The sequence below is a fragment of the Elephantulus edwardii genome, unplaced genomic scaffold (assembly GCF_000299155.1).
Source record: "Elephantulus edwardii isolate Elephantulus edwardi_28Jun2011 unplaced genomic scaffold, EleEdw1.0 scaffold00027, whole genome shotgun sequence".
Taxonomy (NCBI): domain Eukaryota; kingdom Metazoa; phylum Chordata; class Mammalia; order Macroscelidea; family Macroscelididae; genus Elephantulus; species Elephantulus edwardii.
The window spans coordinates 733,974-746,951 of NW_006399777.1; the positions used below are offsets into that span (position 1 = coordinate 733,974).

Sequence of the window (12,978 nt, forward strand, 5' to 3'; positions counted from 1 at the left end):
TCCCGATTACCCCAGTCACTGAATCAATCCATCTCATAGAGGGTCTTCCCCTCCTGCGCTGTCCCTCCACCCTCCCAAGCATGATGTCCCTCTCTAAAGACCTGTCTCTCCTCACAACATGTCCAAAGTATGTCAGGCGAGCTCCAGAATCCTTGCCTCCAAGGAGCCGCTCGGTTTCACCTTCTCTAGGATGAACCTGTTCGTTTTCTGAGCAGTCCATGGTACACTCAACACTCTTTTCCAGCACCGCAACATCAATTCTCCTTCTCTCTTCCTTAGTCATTGTCCAGCTCTCTGACGCATAACAAGTGGTTGCAAAGACCATGGCCTGTATCAGGCGCACCTTCGTCTACAGAGTGACATAATTGCTTTTCAGTACTTTGGAAAGGTCTCTAACAGCAGACTTTCCCATCGCAATATGTCTTTTAATTTCCTGGCAGCTGGTGCCAAGAGTGTTGACTGTGGAGGCAAGCAAACTAAAGCTGTGAACAATCTCAATCTCTTAATCATCTATCATGATGCTGCCAATCGGCCCAGTGGTAAGAATCTTTGTTTTCTTGATGTTGAGCTTCAATCCATATTGAAGGCTGCTGTCCTTGACCTTCTGCAGCAAGCGCTTCAAGAGGAGAACTGTCCACCGTACAAGCAACAAAATCCTACAAGAACTTCAATTCAGTCATCACTGGGTGGTCACTACTGAGAACCAGAAAGCCATCGGTTGGGGTGTGTGTGTGTGTGTGTGTGATGACCTCTCCACCCCTGGAGACAAGTGTCAGTCACTGTCCATCTGTGTGTGAAGGTCGCCACCCACATGCCAAGTGCACGGCACATCCCCCTGCAGCAGCAGACACAACCCTCTCCCTCTTCTGAAATGGCTCTAAGTCACCGTTTGCACATCACAGGCCGGAGATGGAAACCCTGCAGAGGCCCCTTGCAGCCCCTGTCCTTCTGGACGGTGGGGTTTCCCCACGTGGCGTTCAGGGGTGGTGGGTGCTCTGCTAAGGGGTCACCAGGCCTGGAGGGAGCGGTCCACACCGCATCGGTGCACATGAGGAAGGCCAGCCAGAAACGCCTCGGCCAGACTCAGACAAGCAGTGAGGGGGACAAGCTAGGAGGCCAGCACGAAACCCCCACAGAGCATCCTGGCCAGTTACATCAGCGACGCCAGCTTCCTTTCAATTATTCAAAACATATCATCATGTTCTAGGAGAACCCAGCAATACGGAGTTATTACGTTTTGAGGGAGAAGTAAGTGACCTACTTTCCATGGCTGTGTATTGGGGGGCAGGGAGCTCACCGCCTCCATGTCCTCCTACCAGGGAAGTGGGGGGAAAAGGGTCAGGTTAGTCTAAAGCTCTCACTTCTGTTTCTGGGGCTCTACTGTTGCCATGGTAACAGTTACTATCAGATCACTCTGGTTGGCAGAAGCAGGCACTGATGATAACAAACATAGACGCACAGTACAAACGGGCAAGATTAAAGCGCAGCATTTGCCCCGAAACAAAGCTCAGGGGTCGGCAGGGGCAGGAGGGCCAGTGGGAGAGCAGCAGGGGAGAAGTGGGAAGGGCCTTGTGATGTCGTGAGGCAGAACGTTTACAAAATGCAAACAATCTGCTCTGTCCACCTCCACCCAGCACCAGCTCAGGTGTTAGAAGTCATTCTAACAGACTCTAATCTTTCGCTTTCAACCCCTGGCCAGGTTAAGGACACACAGCGTCTTGCCAGAAGAATATACACGCAAAGAAAAAGACTTCCTGCCAAGACCACAGACTCTTGGACCTTATCCATACAGGAGGTTGGTTTTAGAGGGCAGTTTCTGAAAGGAACCAGCCATGGGAGGGCACCAGACCAGAGCCACAGCCCATCACCTGCTTTTGTAAATTCTTTGGGTCAGGAATGACTTCTACAGGTGAGGCAAAGCAATGCCTGGAAAGTATGTGAAATTCAAATTTCAGTGCCTGCAGCAGCACGACCTAGGAGCAGACTCTGCTGACTTGGAGCGGAATGGCAAAAATCCCCTAAACTCTCTCTTATTCTGCCTTTTGCAGGGTGTCCACAGGTGCCACAGATGATTAAGCCTTCAACCACTAGCCGAAAGTTTGGCGGTTCCAGCCCAGGGAGCGGTGTCTTGGTCTGCTTCCAACGCCATGGCCTGGTGGACCCTCCACAGCAATCCTGGTCCATCCACAGGGTCTCTGTGAACTGGACGTGACTCACGTGTCACTGCTGGCCTTTGGCACAGAGAACTTGCTGACCCTCCAGCCGGAGGTGCAGGGGTTCACGCTGTATGTTCCTTTTACCTCCCTGGACTTGTCACTCTAGCTTGAGCATGTGGGAGAGGCCAGAGTCGGAAGGTGGGCAAGTGGGTCCCCTGTCCTTGCCACGGACTCTGGGAACCGCACCATCCATTCCGATTCAGACCTCCGAGCTGAGCCTTGGCCGTCCTGGCCACCCCTGGACAGGGAGGGACGGAGGAAGCATGCTGCCACCTGGAGGCCAAGTGCAGCATCATCACGTGACCAGGTCACAAGCAGGGGTCCAGGGGTCTCATCAACCCAGCCACGTGCTACTTACTCACGCATGCGTTTCACCCTGGTCTCGGCCATCGCACTGTTGAACACTGTCAGTTGCCGGGGCACGTCTGCAGCCACGCCAGTGATGGTCCTCGAGTCTGCAAGAAATGCACACCCTTAGTGATCTTGTCAGGGCCCTGCAGCCACAGACAAGTTCAAGGCAGTCAGAGGACAGAAACTAATCCCCCTTTGCAATAAGGTGATGCTCCGCTAATTGGAAAGGAATTAAATTCTTCCACACACATGAAGGAGATTTGGTCCAAATGACAAGATGATTTACAGTTTTAAGATGCACCAAGAATTCCGGACCCAGATGTCTTTCAGGAAGCACTGTTCACACAGAAAACTATTTTCTAAATCATGAAGTTTTTAAATACTAGAAAACCTGTCTATAAATGAGTGATGTTCCTCGTGAACGCCAGCTGGTCCCTCCCAGCAGGTGTGAGGCCACATTCAGATGACGCAGGAACTTCTCTAAGGAGCTGAGTTTCTCTTCACCTTAGTCCCTCAGCTGGACACAAGCTGCTTTCTGCATCTGGAAGCAGGATGCCCAGCAGAGGTCAGCTGCTGCCTGCAACTCCAGCAAACGGAGCCGGCGGCCAGCACTGGACTCAGGTCGGGGGCTGTCACAAGGGCTGCGGGGACGTACGGGGGCTGAGGGGTCACAGTTCTACCAGTGCACATGGTAGACTCTGCGGGTCACACTGCAGCTCAGGAGAAACGCCCCTGGCAGAACGTGAAGAGGGGCATTTACTGCAGATCAGAGCACAGGCTTCAACCTGGATCATACCTCAACTTCAGGAAAATGAAATTCCACACCGCTGGGCCGTTAACAACATCATGACAGCTGGAGAAAAGACTGACGTTGCCAACGATTTTATTTTACTTAGCTTAACATCCTTGACAGCAGTCAAAAAATCAAAACACGCGTTGCATTGGGAAAAATCTGCTACCAGGGAGCTGTCCAAGGTGCTGAAGAGCAAAAAATTGTCAGTTTAAAGACCATTCGTTCATAGGGTCGCTATGAGTCGTCTACGACTCGAAAGCATCAAACAACAATAACAATGACGATGACAAAGAGAGAGCTACGTTGGCCTAGTGGAAGGAAGCTGTGCTACCAAACCGAAGGTGGGTGATTGTCATCTGGGGCCCTCAACCAGGTTCAAATTGTCTTCCTGTTAAACATTCTCCTAGGTGGTGCAGCACTGGTCTGTGCGTTGCTGTACAGAGCTAACTCATGGTTGCTGTGATGCTGAAGCCTGTGACAGTGATGTACCAATCGTGGTAATGGGCACCCATGGTGGACAGTGTTGGCTGGAGCTTCCTGACTAAATCAAGCCTGGAAGCAGGAGCGACATCCACTTCTGAAATGGCTTGCCTCCGGAAACTCTATGTACAAACAGTGCTCAGGCTGTTTGTTCATAGGGTCGCTATGAGTCGTCTACGACTCGACGGCATCAAACAACAACAACAAAGACTAAAGGGTGCCTGATGCAAATCATGCTATTTTCAATTGCTTCCTGTGCATCTGAATGTTGGACAAGGAATCAGAGTGGCAGGGAATTGACGCTTTTGAGCTGTGGAGTTGGAGAAGAGCAGTGAACATCCCACAGACGGCCAAAAGAAAGAACATAATTGCCCCGGAGGCAGCCAGGCTGCGCCTCAGAGGTAAGGACGGTGACACTTCATCTCACACACACTGTGGGCGTGTGGTCAGGAGGGGCCTGTCCGTGGAAAGGACATCATGCTGGGGAAGGCGGAGGGTCAGAGAGAGAGAGGAAGCCCTCCGAGGGACTGACAAGGTCACAAGGGGTCAAGCGTATGGAGATGGCACAGGAAGGACAGGGTTCAGATCTACTGTCCACAGGGCTATTGGGAGTCACAGTTGACTTGATGGCCCCCCAAAACAATGTTGCTGTTGTAATGTGTCGTCGAGTTGCTTGTGACTCATAACAATCTATGTGCAACAGCTCGAACCCTGCTGTATCCTGAGCCAACCTCGTCCCCTCTGACACAACTACCCCATTACCCCACGTCACTGAGTCAAGACAAGACCGTCCGTGAGACCTCAGAGTCATCCACAGGGCTGGGTTCTCACTGTGTGTTCCTCTTACCTCCCTGGATGTGTCGCTGTAGCTTGAGGGGACTAGGGACCTCTGCTCATGTCCTGTACCCCTGCAGATGTGCACACCACATCAGTGTAAGAGTCCCCACGCTCTCCTAAAGCTCACTTTGCAATCACACCGGGTGACAGCTGCTGCTGCGGGAGCCCTGGGCGGGACACTAGTGACACACAGGAGGCTGAAGGCGGGATGCGAACAAGGCTTGCTGTTCACGCCCAGACAGCAGCTGCAGGGAGGCCCATGCGACAGTCCCCTGGGACACACATGGTCAGAACGGGCTTAATGATAAGCAGCTTTTATTGTCGTTGTTGTGCTGTCAAGTCAGAACCGACTCACAGCGGACCCTCCAGCAGGTTTTCAGAGGCTGCAAGGTGCACAGGACACCAGCCATCTTTCTTCCACAGAGCAGCTGCTGGATTTGAACCACCTGCCTTTGGGGTGGCAGCATGATTCCTTGTGACTGGGCCTCCAGATCTCCCTATAGCAGCGTGTTGTTGTCCACTGGAACTGACCTATAGCTGACCCTCCAGTGGGTCTGTGGAAGCATGGGCAAGTTGCAGGGTGGAGCCGACCCACGCTTCTCCTGTGAAGCATCTGGTGGATCCAAACCACGTGCCTTTAGGGTGGCAGGGTAGCCCCCTTACCACCAGGCCACTAAAAGCAACTGGCAGTAGCTATTATCATCATTATTTTCATTTGCAGATTCAATTTACAGGGCTGACATTACTGTGGGTCCCTCCTGTGCTTCTAGCTGGATTCGGGAACTCCGACGCCCTACTGAATTCAGCCTCACATAGGGAAGAACTTCGGAAGCCCCGGGCTAAGTCCTGAAGATGCTGTGGTGGAAACAGTGAGCTCGCCAGCCCGTCCCCGTCCTCACGGGCTGGTCCCCACAGTTTTACGTCTTTTCTGTGGACTCAGTCGACCCAGGCAGGGCTTTCTCACAAGGGGTAGCACCTTGTAAACCAGGTGCATGGGGAGAAGTTGGGGACCAGCGTCTGACCCAGGGCTGCGGGGAAGGCTGAGGGTAGAGCAGGGTGAAGGATGAGACGGGAGGTGACACAGGCCCTGAACGGCCTTCAGAGGAACAGGGACCGAAGCTCCAGCCGGGGGCTGTCAGGGTGAAGCGGGACAATGGCCAGGTTCCCCCTAGGCCTGCAGCAGGTCCCAGAGCACTACATGCTGGGGGCAGGAGGGACTGCAGGACTGGGCAGCCAGGACAGGGCCATTATAGAGGACTGCGGGTTCTGGGGGCCCGCTGGAGGCTCAGCTATTCATGGGTTCTGACTGGACAGCACACATTCTAGAGGCCAGGGAGCTCTGGTGGCCTAGTGCGTAAGGAGATGTGCTACCATCCCAAGGGCATGTGGTTCGAATCCACCAGGTGCTTCTCAGGAGGAAGATGGACTGTGTCCTGTGTGAGCTACAGCCTCTGCAAAGCTGCTGGGGGGACAGGCGTGAGTCGGTTCCGACACAAGAGCAATGAGTCTGAGGGTATTTCTTGAGCGGTGGACTAGCCCCGGCTCCGTGGATACTGCTGCGATTAGCAAGCGAGGGTATGAGAAGCTGAGGTTAGAGGTGAGGCCACAGCACCTGCTGCGAGCTCGGTACAGCCGCATCAGGTAACTTCAGGAGCTGTCATCCCAGGGCCTGGCCCTTCACCTGAGCATCGCGGGGAGCTGAGGACTCTAACACTGGACACCACCCCACAGGGATGTTCTGACAGCGACACTCGGTGATGACAGGAGACGCTAAGTGGCGTTTCGCTCAGGGCGCTGGTGCCAGGAACCCTCCTCCGTCTGTGGGTCCTGCCCCACCACACAGCTCTGTCCCTGACGAGAGACAACGGCGGGTTCTGACATTCATCAGCAGAGAGGGGACTGTCCCACTGCTCCCCAAGCCTCCCCCTGCCCGCTTCGGCTCGTGGAGAAATGGCCTTGATCATAACACAGTGTCTGCACCTGCCCTCCCTTCTAACCATCCGGCTGCATGGGCAGCAAAGCTACGTGGAGGCTGCACTCACGTCCCTTCAGCACCAGGGACACGAGGCCCTGGTGCGCTGGTCCGTCCCCAGCTTCTCACTCAGCACCACCTGCCTTCCCTCCCCTTCCTCTCAGTCTCCCGGGGAGCACTCAGGGAGCACTCGGGAAATACTCAGGGAGCACTCAGAGAGAACTCGGGGAGCACGCAGGGAACGCTCGGGGAGCACTCAGGGAACACTCAGGGAGCACTCAGGGAACAGCATTTACATGGCCAATGCCCATTTGCCACAGACCTGACCTCTCCGTCACGATTCCCCATCCCTCTCCCTGAACGGCCTGTGGTGGGAGACCCTTGCCGGGGCGGCAAGCGTCCTCCAGGGGAGGCTAAGCAGCCGCGTTTTGGATGTGGCAGGTCGTGAGCTCTCTAGTCACAAGTAGCTCTGTTCCTGTCACATGAAAGCTACTGTGGACAAAGATGGACAAAGAAACACAGCTGTGTCTTGGTAAAGTTTTGTTAAAAACCCCTCAAACAACAAAACCCCAAACAAAGCCCAGGCAGGGGGCCAGAGCACAGCTGCGGTGCGTGGCCGGTCAATGAGGACCGATTCTCCTCCTTGAAGGGGAATCACCACCGATAAGAAGCCCTCCTGACAACGTGCTCAGCGTGGGTGAGATAAACCTCGGCCCCCTTGCCGCTAAGGAGCAGCCTGGGTGCACGTCCTCCTCGTCAGACTCGTGTGTTGTTTTGTCCACGGGCTGTCAGGAAAGTTAAATGCAGTAACACATGCAATGCTGCTTGGCTGTTGGTAAGCAAAGGCCCCGAGTAAACGCCTGCTGTCTCCCTCCACCCCATGGTGCTCACCACGGTGCTGAGCACAGGAGCTTCTCCACAACTGAGCTGCACCCCCACCACCCCATCAACATAAAACACTTGGGGAAAGTGGGTCAGCACAAGAAAGCAGACTTGCTATTCCCAGACACAAGGATAAACACCAGAAGATGAGGATAAACCAGCTTTCTAGTTTCACTACATACTTATTTCACACTAATATTCAAATGAAGCATATCTGCAGTTGAAAACAACAGACGTTCAGAGACTTAAAAATACCCATGTCTTTATGCTGAGTGAAATATCTCCATCACAAAAGGACAGATACAGCATAATGCCACTGTTGTAGAACGGGACTGACACTGGGGTTGGAGGGAGACTGAGAAAGATGGGATAAATTATGTATACTGCATGGAAACAGATGAGGGAGAGAATTGTTTATAAGGAGTATGTGATTAGGTATTATTGTCATGACAGGAGTCCAGAATGAAGGTTGCACAGTGGGGTAGACTTGGGGGAAGGGATTGAATAAAAATGAAAGAATTTTACTTTTCAAAGAGAAGACTGAAGGGGAGGGGTGGGCAGGGAGCAAAGTGCAACAATGAATGAATGGAAATCCAAAGTCTCTGTAAACTTTCATTAAAATCAATTTTTAAAAAGCAAAATAAAAGGCAAAAGTCCACGTCTGTTTGAACACGACGGGAGATGCCTCTAAGAGCAGCAAAGCTAACACCAAACCTCCTGCCATTTGGTCCACGTGGGTGCGGATCACAGAAACCCTCCCCCAGGTTTCAGAGCCTAGAAATCTTCCTGGAAGGAGCCTGGGGACCCGAACCACCAACCTTTACGTTGACAGTGCAACACAGGACAGCCTACGCCACCAGAGCTCCTCTGCTGCTGCTGGAAGGAGGACTGAGCTGACTCACAGCAGCCCTGTGAACAGCAGGTCCGGCCTGCACCATCCTCTTGTCTCTGACGTGTGCAAGCCCATGGTGACAGTCACTGCATCAGCCTTGTTGAGGGACTTCCTCTTTTTAGTGATCACTGAATAAGAGGCTGTTTCTTGGTTTGGACTGGCAAGAACTAAATGTGGACACAGATGAGGAAGAGCTTCATGGAAGCCACACCTTCCTAACATTTTCGGCTGTGTTTACTCCGTGGAGAGAGTAGTCAATGTTGGTGGGAGTCTGAAGGTTTGACCAGCCAGCTTGGAGAATCTACGCTGTAAGGGCGAAACCTAGTTTCCTCCAAGCCAGCTCGACAGGCTTTAAGACTGATGCTAATACTAAGATAGGTATATCAACACTCCACACTCTTCTTTTAGCCGAAAAATAATCACATTAAGTCATCCAAGTCCATAGAAATGGTGACGTATTCGAGGACAGCCATCGTTAAAATTTTTTTTTGTATTTCTAGTTTACATGAGTAGAAATTGACAACAACATTGTTCGATGAAGAAGACTTGAAGCTCTTGCTGCAGGTCAAGGACTGCAGTCTCTAACAGGGATTGCGTCTCAACATCAAGAAAACAAAGATTGCAGCAAAAACAGCAGTGTTCAACAGGGCAGTACACAACATGCTGGCAGGACTGTGGAGAGACTAGAACTCTTATTCATGGCTCGTGGGAGTGTAAAATGGTGCAACCACCACGGAAGGCGTCTGGAGCTTTCTCCAAAAGTTGCAAATAGAAATGCCATTTGACCCTGCAGTTTCACTACTGGGAATTTACCCTAAAGAACCCATAACCACCACCCAGGCAGATGTAAGTACACCCATGTGTATCACGGCTTGTTCACAACAGCAAAGAGATGGAAGCAAGCCACCTCATTACTGCCAGGTGCAGGCCGTTAATGCAATTAACAGCTGGGCAGATTTTTTTCCATTATTGTTATAAATTAGAATGAGATGGTTGATAAATGAGGAAAAGTTTATAGTACTTTATTATCCCTTGCATGCCAATGAATAAATAATTTCATCATTTTAGTAAATGATAAGAACTTCTTTAGTCCTGAAGGTCTGTCTCTGGGCTGAGCATTTATTTTGATCACAACGTTCCACACTGGCTGTGCGCGAGGGGCAGCAACTTGACATCAAATAGCCACACCTACAACACTGACAGCTCTGTCCCAAAGTCTCTGTTAATCTTGAAACACACCTGTGATTGTTTTTTAAGGACAGACCCACTGAATCTGTAATCTCTTCATTCCTTGGTTGTTGTTGGGTGCCCTCAAGGTGACACCTTTGAACAACCCACTGTCCTCTCTAAAGTGCGGGGGCCCACCGCTGCTCACACGTCAACCCACCTCAGTGAGGGTCTCCCCCTCCCTCAATGGCCCTCCACCTTTCCCAGCACAACGTCCTTTCCCAAGGACTGGTCCCTCCTGACTGCAGGACTCAAGAAAGCTGAGATGAGTATTAGCTAAATGTTGGGAGGAAATCTATTCCTGGGTTATAAATAATGCTCGCTTCAACAAGGCGCCACATGTACTCAGAGTTGAGCGGGTGACACCTTTACTAAAGGCTTGGTTCCACTGCCTACATCTGGCCAGCAGTCCACTTTGTAAGTGTTGGACAAGGGGCAGCCTGCCCTTCTGTGACAGCAGTGCAGTGACCACTGGCTCACTGGGCTGCCCACCCCGGGCCTGCCCAGAACCCCACCAGCACTCTCTCTCCCACCAATCTGAGAAGCACCATTTAGTCCCTGCAATTGGGCCCATTGCCCGACATTTATTATCTCCTGCCTGGGTTTCGGTCACTTGGTTTACAGCCGGTAACACCCATGTAGCTGGAACCATCCTGAGAGTGTTCGCCGGGCCTCCTGTAGCCTACAGTGTTTCTTTGCCAGGAAATGCTCCATTAACATTTGCTAATTAAGTGATCTGCAGTTAATGAGTCCCACTCACCTCTCCATCTTTTGGCAGAAGTAACCTAATATTCCTTTTAAATTAACCGCCTTAGCAAATAGTGGGCTATTCCCCTCGGCTGGGGACAGGGATTCATGACCTCGTCCAGAAGGGACCGCAGGAAGCACCTGGCCACGTGTTTAATTAATGGCAGAATGAACAGCTCAATATTCTTTCCTCCCCTCAGAATAGACACACTTTAATGTTAAATAGCTGGGTTCAGCCGGTGTCTCTGGCCATCTGTACGGCTTGTTCTCAGAGGCCCAGGAGAGCAGCTGGGCAGTTCTGGGCTGAGGCTGATGCCAGGGGTCTGAACGCCCTACGTCTCTGCTGAGGGGAAAGGAGCAGAACTCTAGAGTCTCAACTGAGCACCAGGCTGGGCAGACCCAGGACCAGGCCTGTGCTTCTGCGGGCAGCACCTCACCTGGTGCACCACCAGCCGGCCTGAGATGCCCCTGCCCTCAGGGGGTAACCACCACCTGGCCTGAGTTCTGCCCTCAGGGGGAACCAACACTTGGCCTGAGCCTGGCCCTCAGGGGGGAACCACCACCTAGCCCACCTGGCTCTGCCCTCAGGGGGGAACCACCACCTGGCCCACCTGGCTCACCTGGTCTGAGCCCTGCCCTCAGGGGAGAACCACCACCTGGCCCACCTGGATCTGCCCTCAGGGGGGAACCACCACCTGGCCCACCTTGCCCCGCCCTCAGGGGGGAACACAGGCAAGGCCCTGTCTCTGCAGAACACAGGTCTTGACAACTGCTGTCTGAAGCTCTTCTGTCAGCAACAGAACAGAAAACTCAGTTTGGAGAACAGCACAAATCCCTGCATAGTGAGCTCGCTCCTGTGAAGAACCTGGCCAGACAAGGCCCTGGTTTTCCCTGTGCGGTTCACACAACTGGCATCAGTACTAACCGAGAAGAGAAGTCTATCGTGGGAAGTGCAACCAGGGTGTCTGAGGGACAAAGGCGGTGACCCTCGGTCTCATACACTGTGGGCATGAGGGCAGGAGGGGCCAGTGCTTGGGAAAGCCACCCTGCTGGGAAAGGTGGGGGTCAGCCAGAGAGAGGAAGGCCCTCCACCAGGTGGTCTGCCCTGGTGACTGTAACAAAGCTCGAGCCTCTGGGAGCCGATGTGCATGGGGCAGGGCAGGGCTCGGGTGTTGTTCACTGGGCTGCTGTGACTCATACTCCACTCGATGGCACCTGACAATCCCGACAGTCACCTAAAAGTTGGAGGTTCAAACCCCTGAGTACCTCCACAAGAGAAAGCCAGCCTGGTGAGCGGCCTCTGCACAGGATCCGCCGAGCGAACGGCTTCCAGCGGAGCCCTGCTCTGAAACGCGGGTCACCAGGCGCCAGGGGGAACTAGACAACACCGTAGTTTTTGCTCTTCCTCCCAGAAAACCCGTCCGGGACATTCTGTCTCCGCATCTCTAGCTATTTGAGGTTGTATTCAGTAGCTGTGGTGAGTTATAACTACGTTAACCTCAGCCGTAAACTCAGCTAGCCCAATGCTGAGCTTTCCTGGGTTCCGCGTGAGCGTCTCCAAGGCAGCGGGACTGAGGATTTACAGCCTCAGAAGGCGGGAGCAGGGCTGCTGGGTGGGAATGGCCCCACGGCAGCATCTGTGGTGGCTACACTGACACACTGACAAGATCCTTCCCTCCTGCACCGCTGCCACAATGCACACAGAATTCCGTACCCAGCAGCCGCCTCCACAGGCCCCCAGTGACTCCCGGCATTTGTACACTGGATCAGCTCTGAGCCCGTGTGACCAGAACACTACAAACAGGATCCTCTGTGACACCTGAGAGGAGGTCATAAAAGGTTCTTCAGCTTCTACCTTGGTTTCTAGCATCCTCTGCTTTGGGAGGAACCAGCTTCCTGGCTGGAGGGCACGCAAGAGCCTCACAGGGAGGGAAACTGAGGCCCGCTGCCAGTTTGATAGTGTCTGTCAGTCCTCAGATACCACAGCCCCAGCTGACGGCGGACTGTGACCCCATGAGGCCCTGAGCCACCATCCCGCAGCCACGTCACTCCGGACCCCACGGCCCCCAGAGGACAGGACTCAAGTCCTTTCAGCTAATGAGCTTCTGGGGAATTCGTTAGGTAGACCTGAAAAAATCTGTTTGTGCACTGAGCTTCCACATATGATCGGGATCAAAACAAAACGTATGAAGACCATTTCTGCGTTGACCTTTAAATTTGTTTTGACATCAGTGTTTGCTATGTAGACCCATGGTCCCTGGAGGAGAACTCCATGACGTTATACTGTTAGAACTCAGCAAAGGGGGAAGCAGACATCTCTTGGAAACAAATAAAATGATCTTAACATTCATTTAGAAAAGTAAATGCTGAGGACAAATTTACAGCAACAGAAAACAAAGTTCTCTGTGCCACTGGATGTTGAAGGGCACCACACAAACAGCACGATTAGAACAGTGGTCCTGGGGAAGTGGGGGTGGTTAAGAAGCTCGGTCCCCTTTTCCTTATGACTCAGGGTGAAGTCTCTCTCAGGGAGGAGTGATAGGGAATGGCAAAGGACACACTGACAAAGAAGATTAATCAG

General features: G+C 52.7%; 1 protein-coding gene across 1 annotated transcript in view; it reads right to left on the reverse strand.

Moving 5' to 3' along the window:
- Window positions 1-12,978, reverse strand: part of NEK11 (NIMA-related kinase 11) — a 189,685-nt gene that overhangs the window by 34,605 nt on the left and 142,102 nt on the right. The window contains exon 14 of the mRNA XM_006883396.1: window positions 2,575-2,671. Coding sequence (XP_006883458.1) covers window positions 2,575-2,671 — 97 coding nt within the window. The remainder of the gene's footprint in view (window positions 1-2,574; window positions 2,672-12,978) is intronic.